Source organism: Oncorhynchus kisutch, linkage group LG17 (assembly GCF_002021735.2).
Source record: "Oncorhynchus kisutch isolate 150728-3 linkage group LG17, Okis_V2, whole genome shotgun sequence".
Lineage (NCBI taxonomy): Eukaryota > Metazoa > Chordata > Actinopteri > Salmoniformes > Salmonidae > Oncorhynchus > Oncorhynchus kisutch.
In genome coordinates, this window is record NC_034190.2 from 9,098,240 (window position 1) to 9,115,145 (window position 16,906).

The 16,906-nt window shown below is 47.7% G+C and overlaps 1 protein-coding gene across 5 annotated transcripts in view; it reads right to left on the reverse strand.

Moving 5' to 3' along the window:
- Positions 1-16,906, reverse strand: part of LOC109907144 (zinc finger protein 40) — a 103,793-nt gene that overhangs the window by 24,684 nt on the left and 62,203 nt on the right. For all 5 annotated transcript variants that reach the window (XM_020504931.2, XM_020504932.2, XM_020504934.2 and 2 more), the window contains one exon: positions 7,122-7,178. In XM_020504931.2, the coding sequence (XP_020360520.1) occupies positions 7,122-7,178 (57 nt within the window). The remainder of the gene's footprint in view (positions 1-7,121; positions 7,179-16,906) is intronic.

The window sequence follows — 16,906 nt, forward strand, 5'->3', positions numbered from 1 at the left end:
GCAATGTTTACATAACCAGTTGCATTAAGTATCCGTCTTTCTACCACAAAGATAAATGTCTGTACTCTACCTGTGTATCAGTGTTTTTAAGGCTTGCAGCAAATCACTGTCTGTGTCTGTCGGTCGTTCAGTAAAAACCTCTTGTCCTCAACACAAACTCTAGCCAAGCTTTACCCGCTCGCTGCCTTTCGTTTCGAACAGCTCCACAGATGAGGCTTTGTGTTTTGGGCTCTGGAAGTTCTCCTGTGTGTCTGTAGCCACTGAGGCCCACGCATCAATACAGTATGTTTAAAACCCACCCTTTCCTCCCACCCTCTGCCTTTCTTTCTCGCTCTCTCTTCCCCTCTTCGTCTCTCCCACTCTTTTTCAAAACATCCCTTACCATTTTCCCCTTTCATTATGATGCGGTGGATTAGTTGAGGATAGATGAATAAAAGCACACTGATCTCCAATATTTACCTTAATGCAATGGTAATGTAAACACATTTACATATGCATACATGGCCACGTACTGTTATAATCTCCACCCGGCACAGCCAGAGCCTGGTTCCTCTCTAGGTTTCTTCCTGTTATAGTACACAGTCAGTAATGAAGTCAATCCCTCATTACACTTAGAGAATCAATGTTACCAGAGCTAATTAATGTTACCAGGGCTAATTAATGTTACCAGCGCTAATCAATGTTACCAGCGCTAATCAATGTTACCAGCGCTAATTAATGTTACCAGCGCTAATCAATGTTACCAGCACTAATTAATGTTACCAGCGCTAATCAATGTTACCAGCACTAATTAATGTTACCAGGGCTAATTAATGTTACCAGTGCTAATTAATGTTACCAGCGCTAATCAATGTTACCAGCGCTAATCAATGTTACCAGTGCTAATTAATGTTACCAGCGCTAATCAATGTTACCAGCGCTAATTAATGTTACCAGAGCTAATTAATGTTACCAGCGCTAATCAATGTTACCAGCGCTAATTAGTAGCATGTCATATGAATACATAAAATCCAATACAGTCAGGGAAACAACAGGTGTATTTCATTACTACGTTACCACATAACTCAAATTGCAGTTCTTCTCCCATGGGTGTGCTGTCAGTCTGTTACCCAACAAAATAAAGAATCTACTGTTCAAACCGGACACACCCATTGAAGGCTGTCCCAGAACCTCTAAACCTGGCCTTGTGGTCACCCTGTCATGATTTCATGGCTTTAAGAAAGGTATTTCCCCATTACCCACAAATGACGTCAAGATTCCTATTAGTCCTTGACATCCTGATATACACTGCTCAAAAAAATCAAGGGAACACTAAAATAACACATCCTAGATCTGAATGAATGAAATATTCTTATTAAATACTTTTTTCTTTACATAGTTGAATGTGCTGACAACAAAATCACACAAAAATGATCAATGGAAATCAAATTTATCAACCCATGGAGGTCTGGATTTGGAGTGACACTCAAAATTAAAGTGGAAAACCATACTACAGGCTGATCCAACTTTGATGTAATGTCCTTAAAACAAGTCAAAATGAGGCTCAGTAGTGTGTGTGGCCTCCACGTGCCTGTATGACCTCCCTACAATGCCTGGGCATGCTCCTGATGAGGTGGCGGATGGTCTCCTGAGGGATCTCCTCCCAGACCTGGACTAAAGCATCCGCCAACTCCTGGACAGTCTGTGGTGAAACGTGGCATTGGTGGATGGAGCGAGACATGATGTCCCAGATGTGCTCAATTGGATTCAGGTCTGGGGAACGGGCGGTCCAGTCCATAGCATCAATGCCTTCCTCTTGCAGGAACTGCTGACACACTCCAGCCACATGAGGTCTAGCATTGTCTTGCATTAGGAGGAACCCAGGGCCAACCGCACCAGCATATGGTCTCACAAGGGGTCTGAGGATCTCATCTCGGTGCCTAATGACAGTCAGGCTACCTCTGGTGAGCACATGGAGGGCTGTGCGGGCCCCCAAAGAAATGCCACCCCACACCATGACTGACCCACCGCCAAACCAGTCATGCTGGAGGATGTTGCAGGCAGCAGAACATTCTCCACGGCATCTCCAGACTCTGTCACGTCTGTCACGTGCTCAGTGTGAACCTGCTTTCATCTGTGAAGAGCACAGGGCGTCAATGGCAAATTTGCCAATCTTGGTGTTCTCTGGCAAATGCCAAACGTCCTGCACGGTGTTGGGCTGTAAGCACAACCCCCACCTGTGGACGTTGGGCCCTCATACCACCCTCATGGAGTCTGTTTCTGACCGTTTGAGCAGACACATGTGCATTTGTGGCCTGCTGGAGGTCATTTTGCAGGGCTCTGTCAGTGCTCCTCCTGCTCCTCCTTGCACAAAGGCGGAGGTAGCGGTCCTGCTGCTGGTTTGTTGCCCTCCTACGGCCTCCTCCACGTCTCCTGATGTACTGGCCTGTCTCCTGGTAGCGCCTCCATGCTCTGGACACTACGCTGACAGACACAGAAAACCTTCTTGCCACAGCTCGCATTGATGTGCCATCCTGGATGAGCTGCACTACCTGAGCCACTTGTGTGGGTTGTAGACTCCGTCTCATGCTACCACTAGAGTGAAAGCACCGCCAGCATTCAAAAGTGACCAAAGCATCAGCCAGGAAGCATAGGAACTGAGAAGTGGTCTGTGGTCACCACCTGCAGAACCACTCCTTTATTTGGGGTGTCTTGCTAATTGCCTATAATTTCCACCTGTTGTCAATTCCATTTGCACAACAGCATGTGAAATTTATTGTCAATCAGTGTTGCTTCCTAAGTGGACACAGAAGTGTGATTGACTTGGAGTTACATTGTGTTGTTTAAGTGTTCCCTTTATTTTTTTGAGCAGTGTATATTGGCCCTAAGTTACATTTGGTTTTATAAATTCATGAGCTTATAAATCACTTATCTGCACTTGTGATAAATGTGCTTTAGCTCATATGAACTATACTGGAATGTTACATGGGAATACTATAATAGTCATATATATTATTATATTAATATCTCATCATATATAATAACAGAATGGCTGTGAGTTAGAATGCAAGGGGGAAAATGACTTAAAGTCAAGAAAGAACCGTGGCCATTCAGAAATTAAGAAAAGGGTGTGTCATAGCGCCCAGGTATAGCAACACCTATTGATAGAGTAAAGTTGCTTTTAACCGTGCCTTTCCAGGGGGGGATTAACCTGTGATTGACAGGCCAGGTGACATCATCAGCTGGTGTATTTGCAGAGGGGATTTAGGTATTCTATATATTGTTAGATCCAAATCCTCTCTCTTCAACACATAACCCCAACCAACCTCATTCAAAAGGGAGAAACAGTCAGAGCAAGCTTATACAGTCCATAAATAAAGATGGGCGTTTCTGAGATTCATGTGAGATGAGGTAAGGAGTGGTTCATCCTAGTTCTCAGGGTATCGTTGAATCAGGTAAGCTCAGGGTTCAGAGCTATAACCCTGTCCACCATCACATCATGTTCTTTACAAGAACTGTTACATCACAGTACACTTCATTAGCAGGTCAGAAAAATTGCTCTCTCACAAGGGGCCATTTCCAGCACTGAAGAAGCAGTGCCTTCTGATCTATGGTAAAAACCTGGAAGACTAGGCTTTTCTACAAGTGTATCCCATACAGCAACCTTTTCCCTATATAGTGCACTACTTTTGACCAGATCCCTATAGGCCCTGGTTGAAAGTAGTGCACTAAAAAAGGGAATAGGGTGTCATGTGGGATACATCCTGTGTAGAGGGATCAGGGGGATTTAATGGGATAGAGGAAATACCGGAAACCCTCCAAGTCTAGTAATCTCCTTGGCATACTCACACTGAGCTTCCAAGCTAAGGAACACAGCCTTACAGACTTCAAGGCAGGCAAGAGAACATATTTAGACTATGGCAATGTCCCAAACAGCACACTATAACCTAAATAGCGCATTACTTTTGACCAGAGTCCCATTGGTCCTGGTGGTCAAAAATAGTGCACACTACATAGGGAATAGGGTGCCATTGGGGATGCAAGCCTATATACACTAGTTCGAAGAAACTGGACCATAGAACCATCTGACCAGTACATCTCTCTCTGTTTGTCTACCGTGAGCATAATCCACTCAAGTAAACATGCCTTTGCATTAGTCCGCCTCATGACTACGGACTGACCAATGATTGACCAATTAAAATGTTGCTGCATTCATAATGCAGAAAACAAGAAAACGCTGAGTTGACTGACGTAGGGTACAGTGGGGAAGTATTCAGACCCCTTGACTTTTTTTCCACATGTTGTTACGTTACGCTTTATTCTAAAATGGATTAAATACATGTTTTTCTCCAAATCAAAAACACAATGACAAAGCGACAAGGTTTTTGTAATTTTTTCGAAATTGAGCTCAAGTGCATCCTGTTTCCATTGATCATCCTTGAGATGTTTCTACAACTTGATTGGAATCCACCTGGGGTAAGTTTAATTGATTGAACATAATTTGGAAAGGCACACACCTGTCTATATAAGGTCCCACAGTTGACAGCACGTCAGAGCAAAAACCAAGCCATGAGGTCGAAGGAATTGTCCGTAGAACTCCGAGACAGGATTATGTCGAGGCATAGATCTGGGGAAGTGTACCAAAACATGTCTGCAGCATTGAAGGTCCCCAAGAACACAGTGGCCTCCATCATTCTTAAATAGAAGAAGTTTGGAACAACCAAGACTCTTCCTAGAGCTGGCTGCCCAGCCAAACAGAGGGAGGTGACCAAGAACCTGATGGTAAATCTGACAGAGCTCCATAGTTCCTCTGTGCGATAGGAGAATCTTCCAGAAGGACAACCATCTCTGCAACACTCCACCAATCAGGCCTTTACAGTAGAGTGGCCAGACAGAAGCCATTCTTCAGTAAAAGGCACATGACAGCCCGCTTGGAGTTTGCCAAAAGGCACCTAAAGGACCCTCAAACCATGAGGAACTAGATTCTATGGCCTGAATGCCAAGCTTCACATCTGGAGGAAACTTGGCACCATCCCTATGGTGAAGCATGGTGGTGGCAGCATCATTCTGTGGAGATGTTTTTCAGCGGCAGCAACTGGGAGACTAGTCAGGATCTAGGGAAAGGTGAATGGAGCAAAGTACAGATATCCTTGATGAAAACCTGCTCCAGGGTTCTCAAGACCTCAGACTGGGGCGACGGTTCAACTTTCAACAGGACAACAACCCTAAGCACACAGCCAAGACAACGCAGGAGTGCCTTCAGGACAAGTCTCTGAATGTCCTTGAGTGGCCCAGCCAGAGCCCGGACTTGAACCCGATCGAACATCTCTGGAGAGACCTGAATGTTGCTGTGCAGCAACGCTCCCCATCCAACCTGACAGAGCTTGAGAGGATCTGCAGAGAAGAATGGGAGAAACCCCCCAAATACAAGTGTGCCAAGCTTGTAGTGTCATACTCAAGAAGACTTGATGCTGTAATCGCTGTCAAAGGTGCTACAACAAAGTACTAAGTAAAGGGACTGAATACTTATATAAATGGGATATTTCAGTTTAAATTTTTTATAAATTTGCTAAAATTTCAAAAAACTGTTTTTGCTCTGTCATTATGGTATATTGTATGTAGATTGATGAGGGGGGGAAACAATTTAATCAATTTTAGAACAAGGCTGGAAAATGTGGAAAATGTCAAGGGGTCTGAATATTTTCTGAATGCACTGTATATTAGCATATTAGCATGTCCAACTCAAATACAAGTGTGCCAAGCTTGTAGTGTCATACTCAAGAAGACTCGATGCTGTAATCGCTGCCAAAGGTACTTCAACAAAGTACTGAGTAAAAGGGCCTGAATACTCTGGTAAATGTAATATTTCCATTTTTTTTTTTTTTTTGTAAAACATGTCTGAAGACCTGTTTTCGCTTTGTCGATATGGGGTATGGTGTGTAGATTGATGAGGATACTTAAAAAAAAAAATCTATCTTAGAATAAGGGTGTAATGTAACAAAATGTGGAAAAGGGAAGGGGTCTGAATACTTTCCGAATGCACTGTATGTCTGGTACATTGATGTGCTGCGTGTCATTATAGGCTACTGTATATCACATGTAGTTAGGCTACTGTATATTACATGTCGTTAGGCTACTGTATATCACATGTAGTTAGGCTACTGTATATCACATGTAGTTAGGCTACTGTATATCACATGTAGTTAGGCTACTGTATATCACATGTATTTAGGCTGGACTTAGGCTCCCTCAAGGTATAGTTAACATGAGAGGACAAAAGATCTCCTGACTAAAACCAAGCCTTCTACTAACACTGACAACATCTGAAACGCCACCCTATTCCCCGTGTAGTGCACTCCTTTTGACCAGGACCAATAGGATAGCGACTGCTTGAGGAAACGCCGACGGAAAACATCCAGACGGGTTTTTTCCATTATGTATGAAATGACCGGACTCCGCTGACACACCACAAAAAGAACAAATACTTTGTCTCATTAAGGAGGTAAGATAGACACTTCCCGGGGTTTTCCCCACAGAACACCGGCCATTGCAGTAGTACGTAAAAATGGCACGGTACATTCTTCATAAAAGACTGAGTTACTGTGAGTACAAGAGGAAAATAAATCCCTCTCACATACACTTAGTCAGTTCAAAGTGAAATCATTCCATGAATAACCATTGAACAGTACTCATTGATAAGCATTTAAACAAATATATATATAGCTTTATCTCCACAATTTCTTGATATCCAAATTGGTAGTTACAGTCTTGTCCCATCGCTGCAACTCCCGTACGGACTCAGGAGAGGCGAAGGTCGAGAGTCGTGCGTCCTCCGAAACACGACCCCGCCGAGCCGCACTGCTTCTTGACACACTGCTCCACTTAACCCTGGAAGCCAGCCGCACCAATGTGTCGGAGGAAACGCCGTACACCTGGCGACCGTGTCAGCGTGCAATGCGCCCGGCCAGCCACAGGAGTCGTTAGAGCGTGACGGGACAAGGACATCCCGACCGACCAAACCCCCCCCCCCCCCCCCCTGACCCGGAAGACCCTCATGGGTCGAACCCGGGGTGTGTAGTGACGCCTCAAGCGTGACTAAGACCGCTGCGCCACTTGGAAGTCCCATTCATAAGAAATATTACCTTTCTGTGCACTGGCTTTGGGATCTTTCAGTTCTTTCTGTGCTTCTTCGATTTTATCTGCAACACAAAAAAGAAGAAGAGGAGAACCGTTGGTTTCCAGCACAGAGAAACAAATCATAGGAACACAAGGCAAATGACCCAGAGAGGCAATGTAGAAAGTAGCTATCGATATGGACGATGCTTCCCACACGGGCGTTGTTTGTATTCTCCTAAAGAACCAGACATTCTTCCATGGGAAAATGGAGGACAACGGAGAAACCCATCATTATGAGGCACAGCACTTAGGGCTAAGACACACATAGGATACATCCCAAATGGTACCCTATTCCCTACATAGTGCATCACTTTTCACCTATAGGCCCTGGTCAAAAATAGTGCACTACAGGGGGAATAGGGTGGTATTTGCTACATATACAGTGTTGAGAGAAAACGCTTCATCAATTCCACAGCAGATGATTGATAAATGGTCGAGGGCAACAAAAAATTATGCGGTGTGCTAATTTAACTCTAATTATTGTTAAGATGGGCTTCGAAGGCGATCCACAGGTAACTGCCCCCCCCCACACAAAAAAATGAAACACCCTACATAAAAGTGTCTTAATAGGGTGTTGGGCCAGCACGGGTCACCAGAACAGCTTCAATGAGCCTTGGCATAGATTCTACAAGTGTCTGGAACTCTGTGGGAGACACATGACACCATTCTTCCACTTTGTTGATGGAAAAACACTGTCTCAGGCGCAGCTCCAGAATCTCCCACGTGTTCAGTTGGTCTAGCTATTAGTAGACTATAGTCTAATAGACCTACGACTACAATGTACAGCTATTAGTAGACTATAGTCTAATAGACCTACGACTACATTGTACAGCTATTTGTAGGGTACAGCCTAATGGCCATTTGATTAATTGTTCAGGAGTCTTATGGCTTGGGGGTAGAAGCTGTTAAGGAGCCTTTTGGTCCTAGACTTGGCGCTCCGGTACCACTTTCCGTGAGGAAGCAGAGAGAACAGTCTATGACTTGGGTGACTGGAGTCTGATAATTTTTTGGGGCCTTCCTCTGACACCCCCTAGAATAGAGGTCCTGGATGTCAGGAAGATCGGCCCCAGTGATGTAATAGGCCGTGCGTACTACCCTCTGTAGCGCCTTGCGGTCAGATGCCGAGCAGTCGCCATACCAGGCGGTGATGCAACCGGTGATTTCAGAAGCAAAGTGGGCGGACAAAAAAACAAACAACACAGGCTGCATTGCCCCATCCCCTAATCTGATGGTGGGTGGGTGGGTAGTCTCCCTTATGGCTCTGATCAGGTGCTAGCATACACACACAGGTACAAGAACAGCGACACACACACACATACACACATAGGTACAAGAACAGCGACACACACACAGGTACAAGAACAGCGACACACACACAGGTACAAGAACAGCGACACACACACACACACAGGTACAAGAACAGCGACACACACACATACACACACAGGTACAAGAACAGCGACACACACACACACAAACAGGTACAAGAACAGCGACACACACACAAACAGGTACCAGAACAGCGACACACACACACAAACACACAAACAGGAACCAGAACAGCGACACACACACACAAACACACATAGGTACAAGAACAGCGACACACACACAGGTACAAGAACAGCGACACACACACAGGTACAAGAACAGCGACACACACACACACACAGGTACAAGAACAGCGACACACACACATACACACACAGGTACAAGAACAGCGACACACACACACACAAACAGGTACAAGAACAGCGACACACACACAAACAGGTACCAGAACAGCGACACACACACACAAACACACAAACAGGAACCAGAACAGCGACACACACACACAAACAGGTACAAGAACAGAGACACACACACATACACACAGGTACCAGAACAGCGACACACACACACAAACAGGTCCCAGAACAGCGACACACACACATACACACAGGTACCAGAACAGCGACACACACACATACACACAGGTACCAGAACAGCGACACACACACACAAACAGGTACCAGAACAGCGACACACAAACAGGTCCCAGAACAGCGACACACACACACAAACAGGTACCAGAACAGCGACACACACACACAAACAGGTCCCAGAACAGCGACACACAAACAGGTACCAGAACAGCGACACACACACACACAAACAGGTACCAGAACAGCGACACACAAACAGGTACCAGAACAGCGACACACAAACAGGTACCAGAACAGCGACACACACACACAAACAGGTACCAGAACAGCGACACACACACACACAAACAGGTACCAGAACAGCGACACACACACAGGTACCAGAACAGCGACACACAAACAGGTCCCAGAACAGCGACACACACAAAGGTACCAGAACAGCGACACACACACAGGTCCCAGAACAGCGACACACACACAGGTACCAGAACAGCGACACACACACACACACACAGGTCCCAGAACAGCGACACACAAACAGGTCCCAGAACAGCGACACACACACACACACACACACACACACACACACACACACACACACACACACACACACACAGGTACAAGAACAGCGACACACACACACACACAAACAGGTACAAGAACAGCGACACACACACACACACACAGGTCCCAGAACAGCGACACACAAACAGGTCCCAGAACAGCGACACACACACAGGTCCCAGAACAGCGACACACACACACAAACAGGTCCCAGACCAGCGACACACACACAGGTCCCAGAACAGCGACACACACACAGGTCCCAGAACAGCGACACACACACAGGTCCCAGAACAGCGACACACACAGGTCCCAGAACAGCGACACACACACAGGTCCCAGAACAGCGACACACACACAGGTCCCAGAACAGCGACACACACACACAGGTACCAGAACAGCGACACACACACACAGGTACCAGAACAGCGACACACACACACAGGTACCATAACAGCGACACACACACACACCATAACAGCGACACACACACACCATAACAGCGACACACACACACACACACACAGGTCCCAGAACAGCGACACACAAACAGGTCCCAGAACAGCGACACACACACACACACACACACACACACACACACACACACACACACACACACACACACACACACACACACAGGTCCCAGAACAGCAGTGTATTTCCCGTCCCTTCCCTTAGTAACACATGAACAACAACACCCATTCCTCTTCCTTCACATTTAAAACAAACAGCCAAACCAGCCCTGAAGGACCTGGGATGGTAACTACAGGCCATAGAGGGGTGAAAGAAAATGTTGTATGGTTGAAAAAGTGGTGTTACTGTGAAGAAGCCGGGGAGGTCAGTACATTAGGTCATCCTCTGAGTATTACTCCAGCCACACCCTTGTGTGTCTCTCTGTGCGCGTCTCTCTGTGCGTGTCTCTCTGTGTGTGTCTCTCCCTCTCTCTCTGTGTGTGTCTCTCTGTGTGTGTCTCTCTCTCCCTCTCTGTGTGTCTCTCTGTGTGTGTCTCTCCCTCTCTCTCTGTGTGTGTCTCTGTGTGTGTGTCTCTCTGTGTGTGTCTCTCTGTGCGTGTCTCTCTGTGCGTGTCTCTCTGTGCGTGTCTCTCTGTGCGTGTCTCTCTGTGCGTGTCTCTCCCTCTCTCTCTGTGCACGTCTCTCTGTGCGCGTCTCTCCGTGCGCGTCTCTCTCTATGTGTGTCTCTACCTCTCTCCGTGTGTGTGTGTCTCTCCCTCTCTGTCTGTGTGTCTCTCCCTCTGCCTCCCTCTCTGGCACACGCTGTAGATGATATAATACAACCCCGCCCCCCCACCCCAGCGCTGTCTGCCTGCCTGACGGAAGGAACACAAAGAATCTCCCTGCAGAAAACACAGACAACCCACACATTACATAACAACCCACACATTCCATAACAACCCACACATTCCATAACAACCCACACATTACATAACAACCCACACATTACATAACAACCCACACGTTCCATAACAACCCACACATTCCACAACAACCCACACATTCCACAACAACCCACACATTCCACAACAACCCACACATTATACAACAACCCACACATTCCATAACAACCCATACATTCCATAACAACCCACACATTCCGTAACAACCCACACATTCCATAACAACCCACCCATTCCATAACAACCCACACATTCCATAACAACCCACACATTCCATAACAACCCACCAACAGGACCCCATCTCCTCCTGCTGATAAACAATCATTAAGTCAAAAGCTGGTCCGCCCAGTACAGAGCACCACAGCCTCTGGATCACGGAGAGGCAGGGAGGGAGGCCCTGTAGCATCCCAAATGGGACCCTATTGCCTACATAGTACAATAGTTTTCACCAGAGCACATGACCAGTCCTATAGGCCCCTGGTCAAAAGTAGTGCACTATATAGGGAATAGGGTGCTTAGCTGCTGTTGTTTTTACTGTGTGTTGTTATTAAAAAGGCACCGGGTTTTCAGAAGAGCCTTTTACCATGTGATGTGTGACATGTCAGGTTGACTAAGGGTTTCACAAGGGAGGGGTGACTAAGGGTTTCACGAGGGAGGGGTGACTAAGGGTTTCACGAGGGAGGGGTGACTAAGGGTTTATTTGTTATTGTCAGTCGATTCCCCCCAGGGAGAAAATACAAGCTGAATGCCAAACTGTCAATGAACAGATGAACACAATAATCTGAACCATGTGATCCGGCACCAATGGCACCCTATTCCCCATAGGGCTCTGGTCAAAAGTAGTGCACTATAGGGTACCATTTGGTCCTGGTCTAAAGTAGTGCACTATATAGGGTGCCATTTGGTCCTGGTCTAAAGTAGTGCATTATATAGGGTATGGGGTGCCATTTGGTCTTGGTCTAAAGTAGTGCACTATATAGGGTGCCATTTGGTCCTGGTCTAAAGTAGTGCACTATATAGGGTACAGGATGCCATTTGGGACACATATCTGATTATTTGTTTTAGTGGTACTGGTGGTGGTACTGGTGGTGGTGGTGGTGGTACTGGTGGTATTGTTTTAGTGGTACTGGGGGTGGTACTGGTGGTGGTGGTATTGTTTTAGTGGTACTGGTGGTGGTACTGGTGGTATTGTTTTAGTGGTACTGGTGGTGGTACTGGTGTGAGTGTGTGATGGATGGATGGCTGTAGAGGCGTGGGATGGATGGCTGTAGAGGCGTGGGGTGGATGGATGGATGGCTGTAGAGGTGTGGGGTGGGTGGATGGCTGTAGAGGCGTGGGATAGATGGCTGTAGAGGCGTGGGGTGGGTGGATGGCTGTAGAGGCGTGGGATGGATGGCTGTAGAGGCGTGGGATGGATGGCTGTAGAGGCGTGGGATGGATGGATGGCTGTAGAGGCGTGGGATGGATGGATGGATGGCTGTAGAGGCGTGGGATGGATGGCTGTAGAGGCGTGGGGTGGATGGATGGCTGTAGAGGCGTGGGGTGGATGGCTGTAGAGGCGTGGGGTGGATGGCTGTAGAGGCGTGGGGTGGATGGCTGTAGAGGCGTGGGGTGGGTGGATGGCTGTAGAGGCGTGGGGTGGGTGGATGGCTGTAGAGGTGTGGGGTGGGTGGATGGCTGTAGAGGTGTGGGGTGGGTGGATGGCTGTAGAGGTGTGGGGTGGGTGGATGGCTGTAGAGGTGTGGGGTGGGTGGATGGCTGTAGAGGTGTGGGGTGGGTGGCTGTAGAGGCGTGGGGTGGATGGATGGCTGTAGAGGCGTGGGATGGATGGATGGCTGTAGAGGCGTGGGATGGATGGATGGCTGTAGAGGCGTGGGATGGATGGATGCTGTAGAGGCGTGGGATGGATGGATGCTGTAGAGGCGTGGGATGGGTGGATGGCTGTAGAGGCGTGGGATGGGTGGATGGCTGTAGAGGCGTGGGATGGGTGGATGGCTGTAGAGGCGTGGGATGGATGGCTGTAGAGGCGTGGGATGGATGGCTGTAGAGGCGTGGGATGGATGGCTGTAGAGGCGTGGGATGGATGGCTGTAGATTCAGGCAACGTGATTATATCTGTGGATCAGATCGGTGGTGGGAGGGGCTGGGTGTGGGTTGTCTTGCAGAGCCGTAGGCCTAGGACGAGTCTCATCGTTGGCGCTACCATGACAACCAGGAAGCCTGCTCCTCATTGCAGACTGCATTACCTCCCTGTCCGCTCGCCTCAGGGTGTGGTGGAATGTGGTTAAGCTGGTTTCTATAGATGAAAAAGGGCGTCATAAGCGCCACATGCGAAACGTGCACTTGACTGTGCTACTATGAACGCCTGCGTGTTAGTGAGAACACAGCCTCAACACGGAGGAGCCGTGAAGCTAGGAAACCCTTTCAGGTCCCCATTAGCCACCTGACACCAATGAATTTAAAGAGATTCCTTTGCCGGACACCGGATTCCTTGTCCAAACACGTTGTCCAATCACGTTGTCAAATCACGTTGTCCAAACACGTTGTCAAATCACGTTGTCCAAACACGTCGTCCAAACACGTCGTCCAAACACGTCGTCCAATCACGTCGTCCAATCACGTTGTCCAATCACGTCGTCCAATCACGTCGTCCAATCACGTTGTCCAATCACGTTGTCCAATCACGTTGTTCAATCACGTTGTTCAATCACGTTGTTCAATCACGTTGTTCAATCACGTGGTCCAATCACGTTGTCCAATCACGTTGTCCAATCACGTTGTCCAATCACGTTGTCCAAACACGTTGTCCAAACACGTTGTCCAATCACGTTGTCCAATCACGTTGTCCAATCACGTTCTAAAACGAGGACAGCGATGTCGCTTCACCTAATTAAAATAGGTCTGGTTCAATTTCCTCACTGAAACAGGGTTACTATCAGTCAGCATGACAACTAACTTCATTCCATTATAATCAGAGGAGTGAACCCACATAGTACAGGGAACATCTGGAACAGACCCCGCCTGGGACCCCTGGTGAGAGGCAACCCCCGCTGCCCGCCTCCTCACCTCCCCAGTTGCCTGCCCCTGTCAACCAGATTACCACCAGGCTCACCTCCCCTGTGGCCTGCCAGATTACCACCAGGCTCACCTCCCCTGTTGCCTGCCAGATTACCACCAGGTTTACCTACCCTGTTGCCTGCCCCTGTCAACCAGATTACCACCAGGTTTACCTCCCCGGTTGCCTGCCCCTGTCAACCAGATTACCACCAGGCTCACTTCCCCTGTTACCTGCCCCTGTCAGGCAGATTACCAGCAGGCTCACCTCCCCTGTTGCCTGCCTGATTACCACCAGGCTCACCTCCCTGGTTGCCTGCCCCTGTCAGCCAGATTACCACCAGGTTTACCTCCCCTGTTGCCAGCCCTGTCAGCCAGATTACCACCAGATTTACCTCCCCTGTTGCCTGCCCCTGTCAGCCAGATTACCACCAGGCTTACCTCCCCTGTTGCCTGCCTGCCAGGCAGTAACACATTTAGCTCAGGTCAACAGCCTGCTCTTTCCTTCTGGGGACGAGCCATGGACACCACGCCAATCAAGTGCATCCATGTGTGCTTTGCATATGTGTGTTGAGATCAACAATGGAGCACAATCCCAGAGGGCTGGGCAGCAGAGCAGACAGCATTGCAGATGGGTTCATTAATGTCTGCATCCAGAATTGCAACCTACGACCAGGGCCCATAGAGCACTATGACCAGGGCCCTTAGAACACTATGTAGAGAATAGGGAGCAATTTGGGACACATTTGGGAGCTGGCCAGTTAGCTAGCTCCCCTGGTAGGCTCCAAATAGCAGCATCATTATGGTAATGTTTGTCATTAACATTAAATAGAGCTGTGATGGGGACTGGTTGAGTTACACTGGGGAGTGGTTGTAGAACACTGGGTCTGGTTGAGTTACACTGGGGAGGGGTTATAGAACACTGGGTCTGGTTGAGTTACACTGGGGAGGGGTTATAGAACACTGGGTCTGGTTGAGTTACACTGGTCACACTGGGGAGTGGTTATAGAACACTGGGTCTGTTTGAGTTACACTGGGGAGTGGTTATAGAACACTGGGTCTGGTTGAGTTACACTGGGGAGTGGTTATAGAACACTGGGTCTGGTTGAGTTACACTGGTCACACTGGGGAGTGGTTATAGAACACTGGGTCTGTTTGAGTTACACTGGGGAGTGGTTATAGAACACTGGGTCTGGTTGAGTTACACTGGGGAGTGGTTATAGAACACTGGGTCTGGTTGAGTTACACTGGGGAGTGGTTATAGAACACTGGGTCTGGTTGAGTTACACTGGGGAGGGGTTATAGAACACTGGGTCTGGTTGAGTTACACTGGGGAGTGGTTATAGAACACTGGGTCTGGTTGAGTTACACTGGGGAGGGGTTATAGAACACTGGGTCTGGTTGAGTTACACTGGTCACACTGGGGAGTGGTTATAGAACACTGGGTCTGGTTGAGTTACACTGGGGAGTGGTTATAGAACACTGGGTCTGGTTGAGTTACACTGGGGAGTGGTTATAGAACACTGGGTCTGGTTGAGTTACACTGGGGAGTGGTTATAGAACACTGGGTCTGGTTGAGTTACACTGGGGAGTGGTTATAGAACACTGGGTCTGTTTGAGTTACACTGGGGAGTGGTTGTAGAACACTGGGTCTGGTTGAGTTACACTGGGGAGTGGTTATAGAACACTGGGTCTGGTTGAGTTACACTGGGGAGTGGTTATAGAACACTGGGTCTGTTTGAGTTACACTGGGGAGTGGTTATAGAACACTGGGTCTGGTTGAGTTACACTGGTCACACTGGGGAGTGGTTATAGAACACTGGGTCTGGTTGAGTCACACTGGGGAGTGGTTATAGAACACTGGGTCTGGTTGAGTTACACTGGGGAGTGGTTATAGAACACTGGGTCTGGTTGAGTTACACTGGTCACACTGGGGAGTGGTTATAGAACACGGCTGGCTGCTGTCCGGGGACAGACAGGACCTGGCTAACAGCTGGCTGCTGAGCCCAGCATTATACTGATGGCTGTACCATTACCGTATGCCATGAAGAAAAACAGAGAGTTGGAGACAGAGAGTCAGAGACAGAGAGTCAGAGAGTCAGAGACAGAGAGTCAGAGACAGAGAGACAGAGACAGGGTCGGATGGAAAGATAGAGAAAGGGATAGAGAGAGAAAAAGATAGAGAGAGGGAGGGATAGAGAATGCGTGATAGAGAGAATAAATAATAGACTTGCTGCAGATGAGATAGCAGCAGGCAACTGCCCCCCCCTTCTGTTTTCTGTCACTGTGAGGGAGGGAGATGGAGGTGATGTAAATGGAGGAGAAACCCCCACACAGGCAACCCCCGACAGACACACACACAGTCAAATCAAATCAAATGTATTTGTCACATACACATGGTTAGCAGATGTTAATGCGAGTGTAGCGAAATGCTTGTGCTTCTAGTTCCGACAATGCAGTAATAACGAACAAGTAATCTAACTAACAATTCCAAAAAAAACTACTGTCTTATACACAATGTAAGGGGATAAAGAATATGTACATAAGGATATATGAATGAGTGATGGTACAGAGCAGCATAGGCAAGATACAGTAGATGATATCGAGTACAGTATATACATATGAGATGAGTATGTAAACCAAGTGGCATAGTTAAAGTGGCTAGTGATACATGTATTACATAAGGATGCAGTCGATGATATAGAGTACAGTATCTACGTATGCATATGAGATGAATAATGTAGGGTAAGTAACATTATATAAGGTAGCATTGTTTAAAGTGGCTAGTGATA